Here is a 17,224-nt window from a genome sequence, read left to right as displayed (position 1 = left end):
TGTTTTTGCCGTAATAGAAGCATTGTGGTGTTCTCCAGGATTCGAACACCGCCGATTTTTTATTTTTTTTTCTTGTCATCTCTCTCTTCTTTTTTTCTCGTTTTATTGTATCTTTCTCTATGAATTCACTTCATGTTACTGAAGTGAAAAATGTAAATATGAATATAAATTAGAATAATAAGTCTTCGTCCCTTTATGAATCTTACTGAACTTTTTTTTTTCCCTCTTCTTCTTCTTCGTATTGGCTTTACTTTCATCCCCTGTAGCTCGTGGAACAACTATACACTTCTATAGATCCTCAAGTAACGAAAACAATTCAAGAACAACTTCAAGCAATACAAAGACATCCAGAAGCATGGGAATTAGCATCAAATCTTCTCTCTATTCCGGTAAGTATTTCTCTCTATTTTATTCATTATTATCATTACATTATTATTCTCTATACTTTAGAAATCTGTGATATGAAACTTACCCATAAACATTTATTTAGTCTGATCATTGTCGATTTTTCGGAGCGCATACAATTCAAGTCAAGATAGCTCGTGATTGGTATGTAGGGCAAAAAGAATGGGAAACGGGAAGTGTGTACTTGAAGAGTTGGAACTAATATATCTGTCTATATACAAATAGGAACACTCTCCCATCAGATAGAATCGACTGGCTTCGAGACGAACTTTTTACTTGGATTATCAAATGCAGCAATGGATCTATGTTTGTCACGCGAAAACTTTGCATTGCTGTAAGATTCAAAAAAAAAAAAAAAAAAAGAGTAGAAAGATGTTTAGTGACATATGTAATCATTTTCGTTTAGTTGATTGCTTATGCTTTTCAAGTTGTACCAAATTATTGGCAACAATTTATTCCTCAATCTATCCAAGCATTTATATCTGGAGCTCAAGCTTATGGTGTATCGACTGAAAATATCAATCAAACTATTTTGGAATTCCTCACAATGCTACCCGAAGAGATTTCTAATGCAGAACTTATTGGTGGACAAAAGTAAAGTAAAACTAATAATGAAAAGAGATAATATTAAATGTATATTTATATATCTTATAGATCTCAATTAATGCAAGAATTCAAGGATGGTCTTCCTTTAGTATTATCAACTTTATCCAACTTTCTTTTTGCTCCAGAGACTACTGATGTGTCCCTTCTCCAAAAATCATTGAAATGTTTTCAGAGCTGGATTCAATATGGGATCAATATAGAGTAAATTTATTATACAAAACAAAATGAAATTAGTTATTATATATATATTAATTTTTTTTTTTTTGATAGAGATGTGGCATTATTATTAACACAAACAATGTCTCTTCTAGCCAATGATGAATTATTTGAAGCAGCAGCGGATGTATTATTAGAGGGTATGCAACAAAGCTCTTGGACTAGGTACAACTCATTTCGAGACAATCTTTTAGTTTGTTTCACAAGTGATGGTATGAAAAAGAAATTTGCTGACTGTATTCAAGGTAAAAAAAAAAAAAAAAAATATGAATCAATAAGAAATTGTGATTAATATATTCATTCTTTATTATTATTAATTTAGACGAAGATGATGATCTTGGTCGATCTCTGGCAAAACTATTCACAACTTTTGGAGAAACATTTACTGATTTCGTTGCTTTGCAATTGGCAAGATCAGATATTCAATGCTTAATGGATATGACATTACAATTGACAGGCTTCCAAGGATATTATCCTGTTGATCAAGAAATTAGTGAAATCCCTCTCAACTTTTGGTATGTTCTGCAAGAAACATTATTTGACCATGGTATTATTCCTGTTCGACAATTTGAAATGGCTAAACGGGATGGCGATGATGATGTATCACTGGATTCAACTACATCTGATGAACAAAGATTATGGACTCAACACTGTGGTGAAACAGCTGTAATTCTCTATCAACGATTGGTAACAGTGATCAAACAAAAAGCTATCTTTCCAAAGGATGATGTATGGCGAACATGGACAAAAGGTATGAAAAAAAAATAATAGTATGAAAGATTATTATCTTATTATTAACATGTTATATCATATAGATCTCAAGGATAAATTTAGAATATGTCGTCGTGATTTGGGTGACACTATTATTAATTCTTATTATGTTTTACGTGGTGATATGTTGGCAGTTTTATTCAATCATATTTTTACGGTACTAGCTCAATGGAACACTATATCATCACCTGGTTTAGATTTGGAAGCGACACTCTTTTGTTTAAAAAGTGTTTCTGAAGAAATTCCTGCGGACGAAAATGAACATGTGGCAAAACTCTTTGGTGCTGATATCTTGGGAAGATTACCATCTGAAAACAATATTCGATTGCAAAACACTGCATTATCATTGACAGGTAAGCTGTTTTTTTTTAAAAAAAAAAAAAAAAAAAAGCTAAAAAACTAAGATGAACATCGATCTTTTCAATATTTAGGATCCCTTGCGGAATGGTTAAAGGGTCGTTCCGAGTTTTTGATACCAGCTTTGAATTATATAGTTCCATGTCTTAGTTCTCCGAAACTCGCTTCTTATGCAGCATCTGCCTTCTCCAATATATGTGACATATGTCGTGAGTCTTTGATTGATGATTTAGATAGTTTGATGCACGTTTATAGTACCACTTCCGCGGCAAGAATTGATGTAAGTGAGAAAAAAAAGGAAGATGAGTAAGAAATGAACTGATATGTTTATATTTTTTTACATTTTTAGGTCAATGTTATGCACAAAGTAGTGGAATCGGTAGCTTCTGTGATTCAAGTATTACCACCAGAACGATCCATGGGACCTCTTATGGTAAAACAATAATATTTTTTTTTTTTTAAAAAAAAAAAAGAACTATTAGTTAAGAATCAATTTGCGACAAATTTTTTTATTTATATCTTTAGATCTTGACTGGCAGTATCTTACAAGAACTTGGAACATTACTAGTACAAGATCCTGCTACTACTCGAACTGCAGTGTTATCTCAATTACAGAATCTTTCAGCATGTTGTCGAGGTATTCAAACACCAACAGATGATTATCAAACATTGACTGCTAGAAACAATATTTATGATATCTTTGCAAGTGGGCAATTGACGGCAATGTATACGAATGTGGATGGTTTTGAACAAATGACATTTGCTATAGGTGATACTGTTCGACGTATTACGATGATATGGGGTGGTGATGAAGAAGTGATGAAGGTAATTCACTTTTTATATGAATGAAATAAAGAAATTGTTAAATTAGAAAAATCTTTCCCTTTTTTTTTTCTTTATAGGCATTATCACAGTTTCTTGAAGCAGGAATTCGATCAACAAGTCCATTATTAACATTACCTTTCCATGAATTGGTATCTCTCATTGATACTGGTTATCAAACATCCCGATTTGCCTCTTGGTTGGATACAACTGCCTTTGTCATGACAGTTTATGGTGGTCAACAAAACAACGTTATTGTATTACGAGATTTACTTTCAAGTTTAACTGAAAAGACCTTGAATTTTATCAGCAGGACTGAAGGTAATATAGAAAGAAATGGAAATAGAAGATTAAAAAGAAAACCATATAAGGACATTGAAAATGCATTTTTTTTTTATTCTTATTCTTATTCTTATTATTCTTATTATTATTTTATTGATGATAGATATGGAAGAACACCCAGACAATGTAGATAGTTATTTTAATCTTCTTTCAAGGGTCAGTGCTCACAAGATTTCAATTTTTTTTTTTATGATGTGATTCTTTACTGAATGATTTTTTTTTTATTATTATTTATAGGTCATTCAAAGGTGCCCAATGGTGTTTTATGAACTTTCTCCTGTTATGTTGAATACTATTTTCCAATTCACTATTGCTGGTATGGGAATACAAGAACGATTGGCGTTGAAAGCTTCACTCAATTTTATGGTAAAAAAAAATATACATAAGAAAAAAAAATGATTAAATATTAATATATTTATATTATAGGCTGATTTTGTCGCTCAAGATTATAAAGAAGGAAGTAAAATGGATGAAGTGATAAATAAAATGATTATGGAACTAGGATTACAAATAATGGAACAATTGTTGGCGGTAATTGATTATATAAAAAAATTAGATGATTTGCGTTTTTGTGTTACTCAAGCTTTGATTCTGTGTTACATTATCTTTATTAGGGTATTGGTGGACGTGTCCCACGTTCCTTTTCTAAACCTTTGGTTGATGTTTTATACAAACTGACTGGAAGATATTTGGAGTTATGTAGACATTGGTTACAGATCTTATTGGCTCATGTAAGTTTTGAAATTTACTAGTATTGATGTTGACAAATAATAATAATTATAATCATAATCATAATAATTCATTATTATATTCTATATAGGAAGGATTTCCTTCTAGACTTGTGACGAAAGAAGATAAAGATACTTTTATCAAAGGTATCTTAGGGTAAGACTAAAATAGGCAATATCAATAGAAAATGTTTTTTTTTTTATTCTTATTTTTATTTATTCTTATTTTTTTTTTTCTTATTGATTCAAAAAGTCATCGATCACTGAAGCGTTTCAAGGAATATACCAACGAATTTTCAAAAAAATGTCGTGGATTAGGAAATACATCTTTTGGGGGTTTATGATACATACAATTTAGTTAGTTGTCTTGAAATGCAAATAAACTATTCAAAAAAACCTTTTTCTCTGTGTTACCGGTCTTTTTAAAATGGGGTCTTTTTTCAACAAAAAAAAACATTTCATAATATTTTATCTTTCTTTTTCCTAACTTTTTTATTTTATTTTATTATTTCTATCTTTTATTATTATTATTATTATTATATATATGCCACCACAACGAGTTGGAAGTCTATTAAACCAGTCAAGTTATCAAGATGCAGCAATAATATTACACCAACTATTAGATGGACAACATTCTCCTATACAACTAGCAGCTATCTCCAACTATAAACTGGCTCAACTCACTTTTGCTCCTCCTGATATTCATTCTTTAAGAAAAACTGCTCTTATAAAAAATACAGTTCAATATATTTATGATATTACTCCAAAAGAATGGTTAGATGAAATGACTCGTTGGGAATTCTTTACACTTGAGTAAGGGTCATATAATATGTTATGTATTATATTTATGTTTATATTGAATTTTTTTTTTTTTGATAGATCATTGGATGAAATTGATATGACACAAGAAGGTTTGGAAACTATCCTATCTGAATATGTACAAATCATGGATTCATTCAAATCAAATAATCATCAAACAGTAGAAGATACAGCTGGAACGATAAATGATATTGAAGATGAAAATGATTTACTACAACAACAAATACAACAATTGAAGGATTCAAAAGTACCTAGTCGATCATCAAGTGTCACAACTAATTCAAGTATTACTACAACAACAACAACAAATACAACTATTTCTACCACTGCTTCATCAATTACATCAACTACCGCTCCGACAAACGGCATAAAACGACAAGATATCAAGGAACAACGGCGAAAAAGCTTTAGACTGAATCAAAATCGTATCAGTTGGACTAGTGATACAGGATTGACTTCCTTTGCGGCTTCTCAACATCTCGCTGGCGAATTGATGAGTTTATTTGATATGGAATTCAAAGTCGATATTAATCTAGATCCTTATGCTTCACCTGCTCCTCAACTTCCTGAATTGACTTATTTTAAAGAAAAACAGCAGCATAGATCATCTGTGGATTCTTTTATGTGTTTGATTCCTGCTTTTGAATCTTTCCAAATCGATAATTATGATGGTCATTCTTTTGTATCCAAAGCCAACAAACGTACTTCTATCATTACCGGTTCTTCCTCCAATCGTCGCATCAGTAGCTCATTGTCTCCTACTCGAACGTCTTCTTTAAAGTACAAGAATGGTTATCAACAACAAAAACAAACCAATAATGATTCAATTCAATCCGACAATAATTCTCAGCATACGATGATACAAACAGATACCCAGGCAAGAAAACCACTGACCAAGAAAAAATCGATTCGCAAATTAGTATCTTTATTTGGAAAAAAACGGTTGAACTCGGAAACTGTGTTACCTTTCGATCATCATCCAGGAATGACATCAAAATCCAAATCGAACGCCATCAGTACTCATGTATCCATGTCAACTCCATTGCTTTCTCAATCAACCTCAAATCTGAATAAAAATGGAACACCATTCAACGCAATTACTCCTTCGACGTTGGCTTTGACAAAACCATCATCATCATCATCATCCTCTTCTCGTACGATGAATCTGTCAACATCTTCATCATCTTCATCGTCTCCTTACAAAGATACTCAGCAATATAATTCAATGGATCCAAATGTTTCTCATTCAACATCAGTTACGAATAATATCGCAACCACTACTACTACTACCCGTTCTCAACGTCGAAGAAGTAACTCTGTACCTCAAATATCAACTTTGATGAATAATTTATATGAAGGACAACAACAAATAAACAATAACCAACCTACCCAAGCTCTCCCATTCAAGCAAACTGAACAAACAGTTTCATCTCAAAACTTGGATCATCACAATGTATACCCACAGTCTCCTGTCACTTTTGCTACTGGTAGTAATGATGATATTGGCGGCTTACCACGATCCATCTCGACTCAAGAGCTTGGTAGTACTACTCGTCAGGAACGGAAACAATCTTTGATCAGGTCTCCAGTCGCATTAGCACAACAACAACAACAACAACAACAACAACAACAACAGACACATTTATACAATAAACATGATAGTATGCGGCAATACCATTCTACTCATGATTTATCACAAGTTTACACCGATCCAAGTTACAGTGGTGGATCGAAAGAATCTATTTTGACATCATCAGGTTCACCAACTTCAAAAAAATCATCACCATCCTTCATTCAGCGCATGACTACTACTTTTGGTCGACGAAAAAAACCAACAGACTCTATCAAACAACATCCATCATCTCCTGTCCCTGCTTAGTTTTTTTATCTATTGATTTTTTTTTGTTAATTTTTTTTTTTGTTTTACATATGTTTTTACATATTTGATTTTTCTCTCTTCCTTGATGTATTCAATAAAAATAAACTCTTCCTTTCAAACTCAGTTCCACTCATTTTTTACCAGCAAATCTATTTTTCTTTTTCTCTTCCGTTCCTTTTTACTTCTTTGAACCTTTTTTATAAATATATCCCAACATGGCACAACGATTCATGTCGGTTGTATTCCTTTTGGCTAGCATATTAGCAGCCATCATCATCTTACCATCATCAGTATCTGCAACGGCTTTGACATACAACATGGCCGCAAACGAACATGCTTGTTTTTATACTTGGACTGATACACCTGGAAAAAAAATTGGTTTTTACTTTGCCGTAAGTAAAAAAAGAAAAAAAAAAAAACATCATCTATTATATCATCTTATATATAATACTTATATTTGAATCACTTTGTTTTTCTTTCTTTCTTTATATAAGGTACAATCTGGTGGTTCTTTTGATATCGATTACATGGTAAGCGATCCACGCGAAAGAGTTGTTTTGGAAGGAAAAGGAGAACGACAAGGTGATTATGTTTTTACTGCCAATCATGCTGGTGAATATTCTTTTTGTTTTTCCAATGATATGTCGACTTTTGCTGAAAAACTTGTTGATTTTGAAATCACTTTGGAACATGAAGTACGTCCTAACTTTGCCAAAGCTATGGAAGGACAACAACAACCTGAAACCCTTAGTGCTATGGAAGAATCATTATTCCGTTTGTCTGGATCATTGACCAATATTGCCCGTACTCAAAAGTACTTCCGAACCCGTGAAAATAGAAATTCAAGTACTGTTCACTCCACTGAACAACGTATCTTTTGGTTTGCCAGTTTGGAAAGTATTGCTATCATTGCTATGGCCGCTTTACAAGTCTTTGTGGTGAGAAATTTCTTTAATGTCAAGAAAGGTGGTGTTTAGTTTGATAGTTCAAATATTTTATTTATTACTTAACAGTTGTCAATAAATTGTTTTTTTTTTTTTTTTATTATACACGTCGGACGCTCAACTCGAAATCTTTTCTTTTTTTTTTTTTTTCTTTATCTCACTTTCTTTTCTTTTCTTTTCTCTCTCTTTTTTTTTTTTTATTGTATCTTTTGTTTTTTATTTTATCTTATTTTATTTACTTATTTTATTGGTTGAAGAAGAGAAACTACTTTTTTAGTTCATTGAATACAAATTCAAAACGAAAAAAAGAAAGGCAAGTTGTCAAAAAGAATGTTACGGGGATTTACTAATATTTGGATGGAATTCTTATTATTTTATTTTCAATCTTTCTTAGTTTATTATCCATGTCTGACGATCCTGGTGATGATACCTATCGAAAGAAACAACCTTCAAGACAGACATCAACTCCAACTACTACGTCTCCTCATCCACAAAGTCCACAAACAGATCAAAATGATACTTCAACTCGACGTTGGGAACGTATACGAGATGCTGTCAAAACTGGTGCTACTGATAATTTTTATTTATCCAAATCTACTCAAGCTAGTCCAACAAGTATATCTCAACATATACCTACTCCTACTCGTGCACAAACACCTCTTACTCTCAATCAACGTTTGAATCATAGAAATCCTCTTTTCGGTCCTTTCACTCGTTCTCAACAGTCAAATGGTGTTACAGATACTCACAATTACCATCAACATATACAAAACAATTTTGTTGCTACTACCATTACTGCTGCTCAAGCTGCTGGTATGAATAACTATGGACGTCACTTTGGTCGCCATTTTCACGGTGAATCTAGCGGGTCAAGCGGGATTTATGCGACTAGTACATATGTACAACAAGATATCTATCGATTAGAAAGGGATTTACAAAAGGTCTTACTTACTCCGAACACTTGGAATCGTCATGCTAGTTTCTTTATCACTCCAGCAGAACTCTCACCTTCTAATATACCAACAGATGACAACCTTCAACTCTCTCAAAACGCCAATCAAATTCATACTATTTTAACTTCCATCATGGACACCTTTCAGAACCATAAATTATCCAGTCGACTTCCTCTATTCCATGAAATACTCACCATACTATCTATACCTTTCCATTCAACTCCCGTTCAAGGTAAATATTTATATTCATATATATAGAGAGAGAGGAAATATTTTATTGGAGTCTAAATCATCTTAACCATTTTGATACCTTTTTTTTTTTTTTTTCTAGTCAATGATTGTAATCAAGCTTTAGATATTATTGATTATATTCAAGATCGTTTCAAACACCTTGACGCAGCGGTAAGATAAAAAAAAATTAAATATGGTTATGTGATGATAGCTAATTTTTGATTTCTGATGGATAGGAAAACTTTGAATTATTACTATTCTGTTGTAGAATCTTGTCCATTGATCATTTGATTCTCAAGGTAAATATGAATAGGTTCCCATTACGACTTTTAACTCAATATTTTTTTTTCTTCTTTTCTTTCATTCTTTATAGTTACGTGTTACAACTATGATCAAGCAATTACTTGTACCTTCTTCAACAAAATCACTTAGTCTACCTTCCACACCTTCAGCCTATCACTCTCTTGTATATACCCTTACAGATGCCTTGGCTCATCACACTATTCAGTCATCACAACATGGACAGCCAGAGGTTTTAGATGATTACAATCATGTTTATGAACGTATTATGGAATTGATGGATGGGTTATCAAATGGAATCATTATACCTGTTATGGGCAAACATTGGGATCAGTATTTTACAAGTTCTACAAAGGATTCTAACACTCCAGTGACAGTGGCGCAACTATGCACTGTAGAGGGGTTATGCAAAACATTAATGGTTGGACGATATGGACATGTGGATCCTTACAAAGATAAATCAAGCAATTATACCAATATATCCTTTGAAAGCACTCGGGACAAACTTGTTTTACGAATGTTATTAAAAGTAAGTATCAAAAATGAAAATGGATATCTGTAAAACAGAATTGATATTCATCTTATTTTTTTTTTATATATTTGATACGCAATTTATAGAGATACTGGTTGGAACCCACTCTTGAAACTCGACCTGCCTTTTTACTGGTTCTATTTGTCTTAGCTGAAGCTGGTATGTCAAAAAAAATCATACATCAAATTATCTTTTTTTTTTTTTATGAAAGAAAAAAATTTACTAACTACCTTTTTACTTGTTTATTTTAGCAATTGAAAAGTTTCTGAATGGATCTGTAGAAGATCTTGTACAAGCGACATCTACTGTACATCTCCTGTGGAGTTTTATTCAAGAAAAACTCTCCTACTCTAAACTTCAACAATATCTTCCTGACAAGAGTAGCGATAGGATGCAAGACGCTGTAGCCACCAATATCACTAATGCAGCCTTGGCCATTATGTCTATTACTCATCTTCAACCTTCGTCAAAACATTCTGCATTTCAACGTTCATCAATCATCGTGCCTCAACCCTCAAATGAAGATTTGCCAAATGATTCATTTCACTCTAGTGGCATTGATACTTTGGATCCATTTAAGCCTGATATCAATCACAAACAACGTTTAGAAACCATTCTTAACAGTATGAAGGAAAATGTGGTAAATCTCTGGAAATCTGGATTCAGTGAAAATATTTTGTCAAATACGATCGCATTATTGGAAGATTCTGCTGGTGAACGATCAGTTACTGTCTATGAAAACTTGGCCTTCTGCTTGGATGATTCAGCTATTAGTGAAGATATTGTCAAGAAATCTTTACCTGTTTTATTTAATCGCCTTACATCTACTTATCCTGCACCGTTTCCATCTCTTTGTCGTCTACTACTCAAGCTATCTCAATCATACCGTCCTTCTTTTTACAAGCCTATTGTATCATGTGTTGCTTCAAACGATCATGATAAAGTGACGTCTTCATTAGTTTTGATCTCATGTCTTCGTCGATATATGTCTGGTGTACAACTGTGGATGCAAGATGCTGAAATGATCAATGTATTACTTCTCAGTGATGTGGGCCGTAAGAATCAGTCTACAGATCACTCTCATGGTTTTGGTGCTGCTCATCTTATGCAAGAAGATCCAAATGAAATCAAATGGGGTACAACATCCTTAGGACAATGTGTCATAGCCGCAGAATTCTTATGGGCAGTTCGGGAACTTCGACATCTTCAACAACATCGAACACGGAATATGGAAGAAGATGAAATCGCGAAAAAGTTTTTGATCGATTTGGAACGACGTTTTGCAGTCTTCATGACAGCCAAGGAAAAGCTTTTATTGATCCCTATGCCATTACGTGTGATTATATGCAATCTTCTTCTTGATATTCGATTCTTCTGCAATACAACACATAGACCTGGTTGGTTAACTCGTGTGATTGATTGGGCTACTCAACATGTTGGAACACCAGAATATTTTGAAAAGCTATCTACCAAATCTCACAAAAACATAAATCCAAAAAATACAAACAAGGCAACAACAACAACGACAAGCGATATTCAGCCGGTGATTTTCTTGGCAATGCTAGAAGACGTGACGATTATGTTCGACAGGATCAAATTGGTATATACAACAACATTGGAACAACTAGAATTTGAATCAAGTGAACATATTGAATATGGAGGTGAACGACCTATGTCTATGCTACCACAAAAAGGTCTTACGGTAGAGGATATGCATACTTCTGTTCTCAATGACCCTTTGACTCTTCGAACCAAGCGACAACTTATTATTTCCATGACATATCCTATTAGTCGACAAGCTGCATCTAGTTTAGAATTGGCTCCTCCAGCTTTAGTGAAAAGCGATTATCACAAGAATATGGCACCTGCTTCAGAATTATCCAAAGGACGACTGGAAGAAATGCCCAAAATACATCATGATCCATTTGCTGCTGTTTTCTCATTACTGGTAGCTGTATTCACAACATTGACTCCTCAAGAATTCACAAAATTGGTCCAACCTCTCTGGGAAAGATTTATGAATGCTGATTATCCTCATATCTTTGTACCTGCTGCCTTTTTATTTATGCAATGTGGTGAAAAGATTCCAAAAACAGTGATTCAATTGACAGCTCGTGATTTCTACAGGTAAAATACATAATAATAATAACAAAAAAAAAAAAAAAAAAAAAAAAAAAAAAAAAAACACAACGAAAATGAAGGTAAAGCAATCTTTATTGATTTATTTTATTCATATAATAGTGCTGATCCACGACGACGTATGGAAACCATATTGAAACATGCATCTTTATCTGCGTACCGATTCAACATTCTAGCTCAAGACTATATTCTGATTTCTTCAAAAAGACGACCTTTCCGTGGTGATGGTGGTGCTTTTGCTACTCCTTTTGTACCAACAGACCTTGGCAGCAACCGATTCACTATGGATGAACCCCGATGGATGGCCAAACTCAAAAATGCAAGCAACTTTCCTATTGAACTGAAGAGACAGATCCAAGAACTTGGTTGGGATGATGAAGACAAAGGAGAAGAATATGAAGCACTCAAAAAAGTCTTGACACCATTGACACTACTACCGTCATTATATTTGGATGAAGAATACGATCGATTGGAAGATGCCGAGATGACTACAGGTGGTGGCGGTGAAGATACCATATCAGCATTAGTCAGCAAAACAATCACTCGTAGAAAACGTGCAACCATGATACCAACAATCAATGTCGCATTTCTCAGTATGGTGGACTCTCTTTGTGATGACTATGGTGGTGTACATGGCGCTTTACGAGAATTACTAAGCTCTTATTTATGTGATGATCCTGAATTGTTTTTACGAGGCTTTCTTGGTGATCTTGGTAAAAACGATTTGGCAGTACAACAAGATTCTTTGACACGGCTTTATTATCTTGTCACTATGCAAGCGAAGCTACCACCTGGATTCACACATACACTCTTCAATTACCTGGCTGGCATGCTCAAATGGCTTACAAGGGAAACAACAAAAAATGGGTTCACATTGATGTCACTTATTCATCCTATATTGACTCAACTTGTTCTATCCACCAACGAACTCTCCACACGGGATTTGCGAAAGAACAAGATTGAAACGCTACTTACAAGTACTGGGCGATTCTGGTTCACTCATGAACAACCTATCTCCATGTTCGCAAGACGACTGACGGAACGACAAACTTCTTTTACAGTATTGGATATCCCTGATGAAATTTTTGGAGTAACCATGCTTCGTATTAGTCATATTCAATTTTTGACCAACTTTTTGATTCGATATCCTCGTGAGGTATACACCATCAAGAAAACTCTACAAGATTACGAAGAATTACCTACTGTCATCAACAGCGATATTGAAGGTTACAGCGACATGAATCACTTTCAGAATCATATCAGCCATGATTTTCCTGATCTCAGATTCTGTGCTCGTGTTGGAATTGAACAACTGATCGATTTGGATACTACATATGTTGACAATCTGGAACACTTCACTGTTCTCCCAAGACCCTGTCAAGAACAAGAAGATACTGGATTATTATCTTTGTTACGAGCACGCGTCTGGTTACGATTTATTGACACTCTATTAAATGGTCTGAATAAGAATTACAACGATCGAAAGGAACTGGAACGGATTCTCAGTGGCGTGAACGACATCATCAGTAATAACAGCTATGATTATGGAATTATTGGGCAAGCTTTGATTCTCTATACCCGGGTAGTGACAAGATTCAAACGATTGTTCTCATCCAATCATGGTTATGGTGCTTTTTTACCGGCTCTCTTCAAGGTTTTTTGTCAAGTAGAAAACTATCCTCATATTCGATCAGCCATCACATTTGCCTGGTGTCGATTTTATGCCGTCCATGAAGAATCATTCGTATTTCAAATGCTAGGAACTCTCTCACCATCCATCCTGAAAGCATACAATCAATCTACACGACTTGGATCCTGGATGATCGACAATTTATTTACTTTAATGCAAGCGATGAACCGACCACCTCGTCTAGGAGCTACTTCAGATGTTCTTGGATTACAATTACAGGTTGAATTGGATGATCATGAACGTAGTATTCAAGAGCGCATAGATGTTGTTAGCAATCCTATGACGATGCCTCTATCGACTTCTATTTTGAAACCATTGGCTCGTAGTGTAACAGCTCCCATTGCTCCCTTGGTAGTCAACAATTATACAAACCGACCATTCCTTTTATCCAGTTTTATCAAGTTATTCCTGACAATTATTGCCTATGATCCTGGAGCATTACGTGCTGAACAATTTGTGAAAATGTACCGGTACTTACTCCCTCTATTTTACAAAGTAAGTGATCTAGTGGATTTGATTGATGAAGGTATGGCAGCGTTAGTGGATGTATTTACAAGGTTCAGTAAGAATGCAGTACCACTTTACAACTCAACAACAACAACAACAACAACAACAACAACAACAACAACAACAACAGCAACAGCAGAAATGGGAAATCATGTATCAGGCGAAGATGGAAACTTGGGATCTCAACATCAACATTTATTACAAGATCATGTAACAGCAAACTCTACTTTTCAACAACAACATGCGTTTGGAAAGCATTGGCAACAAAACGATCGTGTTACCATCAAGATGGAATTTATCAAGTTGATTCGACAATATTTCAAGTTACAAGGAACATTGTCTGAAGTGGATCATGAAAAAATGGGAAATATCATTCGAACACTTTTGCGGGACTATGGTCTATCTGGAAATGTTTGCAATACATTATGGGTAAAGAATTACTTGGATGATGCTGTTAGGTCTATGGTTGGTACAAGAAATTATACCAAAGCGTTCAAAAAGGTACTTCAACAAATTCTCTCACAATGGAAAAGTTATCACAAGGTATTGGATGGATCCGGTATTTATCAAGGACTTGTGTTGATTCTGCAGCATGGTCAAGGAAAATCATTCCAGATGAATGACATTGCTACTCTAATCAAAGATCGATATCTTACTTACGGCTTATCCATGATCAATGATGATTTCAGTGGTGGTACTTCTCATTGCAAGGGTGTCTATGATTCATTTTGTCAAGCGTTGGTGAACCTACTGGTGACAATGATGGAAACTTCGCCTCTGGATGTATTTTGCGAAATTGAAAAGATGAATCCTACTGTATCTCTGATGGGGATGGTGATCATTCCGACATGCCTTCAATTTAACCTTCAAAACAACCGTATTCCTTCAACTATGGGTGCTTCCAGATTCAAACGCGATCCAACTGATTATTGGGTACGTCTTTTGTCCTTTGTGATGAAAGCATGTAGTCAAGCTCAAACTTTGAAATATCGATCTCCAGCAGGTGGATTCTCTTTATCAGCATTTAGTAGCATCAGCAATCACTCAAGTTCGAACATTGGAATAGTAACAACCGATGATGGAAACTATGGGATCAATATTGTTAGTACAAGTGATGTATCGGGGGATCGTGGGGTAGACACAACAGCAACAGCAACAACAGCAACACCAAATGTAGAAGGCGGTGGTACCAACAGCACATTGGAAAACAATAACAAAAAGTCTCTTACATTTTCTACAGCTTTGTTATCAACATTTGGTTTCATTGCTTTGAAGATTATACTTATTCGTGGTAGTAAATCATTTGACAAATTGAAAGGTGTATGGACTCAACTGGCTTATTATATCAAGGATACTCTGATGATATTCAATAGTGACAGTCTTGGTATCAGCAATACAATGCAGAAAAGGTCAAGATCTGGATTTTCTTCACCTGTCGTTAATCCTCCTCCTCCTCCACCTCCTCCTTCTCCATCATCAGCTATGATATTCAATGATACAACAACACAAGCAGGGGTCAGAAATTCTTCAGTTCATACTCACTCACCTGGTTATTCGACTTTATCCATCACACCAACATCTTCGGCTTATACATTGTTGGACTTTACCTCTTGGCATCTTCTTGAATTCATCATGTATTATAAAACACCGTTGGCTCTCTTACTAGGTGGACTTATCAAAGAACGGGTCGTGGCATCATCGGTCTTATCATCAACCACTAATTCACCATTCTTGTCATCAACTCCAACTGGACACTCCTCATATTCATCCTATTCACCTCATTCGCCTCGTTCACCTTGTTCGCCTCACTCACCTCAATCGTTACATACACCTCATTCAACATACTCACCAAATAATGTGCAGCAAGAACGATTTGAATCATCGGTTAATACTCCAACAACCACAACACGATGGAAAAGTTGGGGAAGCAATAACACAACTAGACGACAACGACGACGTTACCTTGCACAACTAAGCATGGTTGGATTTCCCGATGACACTGCTGAATCTATCTCACTTTCATCCCATAAAGATATAATTTTAAATGGACAACAACAGGAACAACAACAACAAACTTCATCGACGCCTTCATCACAACCGGTTTCACCTTTAGATGCTACTGGATCCACCATACCAATAGATGCGTCTGTTGATACATCCATAGAACAAAATGTAGGATCTAGTCAACAACAACAACAGCATTCCAGTCGACCAACATCCCAACAACAATATCTATCATCCACCATTCGACATGTAGCAAATGCAAGAACTCGATCCATTGGCAATTTACAGGCATTCATGGGTATCACATCATCACCATATATGGATAACTATATCACAGATATTCGATCATGGACTTATGGAGATGGTATACGCAAAATGACAGGTGAATGGAAATTGATGTTGAAACTACATGGTGATTCTATCTCTCAGGATCTCAAAACAGCTACACCAATAACACCAACGCCAATGGAATCATCATCAAGGGAATAGTTTTTTAGATTTGTCCTTTTTTATTTTTATTTTTATTTTGTATATATGTTTTTATTATTTTATAAAAGATCGAAACTGACAAGACAAATTTTGTCATAAATCTATGTTATATATATATTTTTTTAATAAAAAATATTCTCTTTTATTCTTATCATAATTATTCTTATCGTTTTTATCATTTAATATTTTTCATCTACAATTTGGACACCTATCGATGATAGAAATTCATCATCCTTTTCATAGAGAGATTCATGACACTTGTATCTATCATCATTATCTATAACATATCATCTATCCCGTTCTTTTTTTTTTTTTTTTTTTTGTCATCCTAGATGATTGTCACATGGCTAATATTGTCTATACCCTGGAGTTTCCTGCAAACATTGAAACCTTTCAATAATAAAGTCGATGTGATCAATATCATTGATGCAATAAACGAAAAGATCATACCATTTATCCAAACAAGACCATAAAAATCCACATTAAAAAC

The 17,224-nt window shown here is 34.4% G+C and overlaps 4 protein-coding genes across 4 annotated transcripts; all 4 read left to right on the top strand.

Annotated features, from left to right (window-relative positions):
• The first annotated feature begins 64 nt into the window (after nt 1–64).
• BX664DRAFT_324608 (armadillo-type protein) lies at nt 65–4,657 on the top strand. The gene is made up of 19 exons (XM_051543880.1): nt 65–152; nt 267–389; nt 491–549; nt 631–739; nt 812–999; nt 1,060–1,212; nt 1,282–1,472; nt 1,550–1,978; nt 2,043–2,351; nt 2,430–2,635; nt 2,705–2,788; nt 2,881–3,180; nt 3,258–3,498; nt 3,623–3,675; nt 3,757–3,885; nt 3,946–4,050; nt 4,134–4,250; nt 4,340–4,404; nt 4,501–4,657. The coding sequence occupies exons 1-19, from the start codon at nt 120–122 to the stop codon at nt 4,589–4,591; spliced, it is 2,985 nt and encodes a 994-aa protein (XP_051402923.1). The 5' UTR covers nt 65–119; the 3' UTR covers nt 4,592–4,657.
• A 56-nt stretch (nt 4,658–4,713) lies between these two features.
• On the top strand, nt 4,714–7,134 carry BX664DRAFT_383097 (uncharacterized protein). Its single transcript, XM_051549097.1, has 2 exons — nt 4,714–5,060; nt 5,127–7,134. The coding sequence occupies exons 1-2, from the start codon at nt 4,792–4,794 to the stop codon at nt 6,943–6,945; spliced, it is 2,088 nt and encodes a 695-aa protein (XP_051402922.1). The 5' UTR covers nt 4,714–4,791; the 3' UTR covers nt 6,946–7,134.
• A 128-nt stretch (nt 7,135–7,262) lies between these two features.
• On the top strand, nt 7,263–7,922 carry BX664DRAFT_257489 (emp24/gp25L/p24 family/GOLD-domain-containing protein; the record flags this gene model as incomplete). Its single annotated transcript, XM_051540506.1, has 2 exons — nt 7,263–7,337; nt 7,440–7,922. 2 exons carry the CDS (start codon nt 7,263–7,265, stop codon nt 7,920–7,922), a joined length of 558 nt encoding a protein of 185 aa, XP_051402921.1.
• A 169-nt stretch (nt 7,923–8,091) lies between these two features.
• Nucleotides 8,092–16,859, top strand: BX664DRAFT_64218 (uncharacterized protein). The gene is made up of 8 exons (XM_051549665.1): nt 8,092–8,202; nt 8,284–9,074; nt 9,174–9,244; nt 9,310–9,372; nt 9,447–9,902; nt 9,992–10,064; nt 10,157–12,032; nt 12,147–16,859. The coding sequence occupies exons 2-8, from the start codon at nt 8,294–8,296 to the stop codon at nt 16,732–16,734; spliced, it is 7,908 nt and encodes a 2,635-aa protein (XP_051402920.1). The 5' UTR covers nt 8,092–8,202; nt 8,284–8,293; the 3' UTR covers nt 16,735–16,859.
• The last annotated feature ends 365 nt before the right edge of the window (nt 16,860–17,224 follow it).

Source organism: Halteromyces radiatus (assembly GCF_025201355.1).
Source record: "Halteromyces radiatus strain CBS 162.75 chromosome Unknown BX664scaffold_2, whole genome shotgun sequence".
NCBI classification, from domain to species: domain Eukaryota; kingdom Fungi; phylum Mucoromycota; class Mucoromycetes; order Mucorales; family Cunninghamellaceae; genus Halteromyces; species Halteromyces radiatus.
This window is presented reverse-complemented; position numbering and strand designations above follow the sequence as displayed.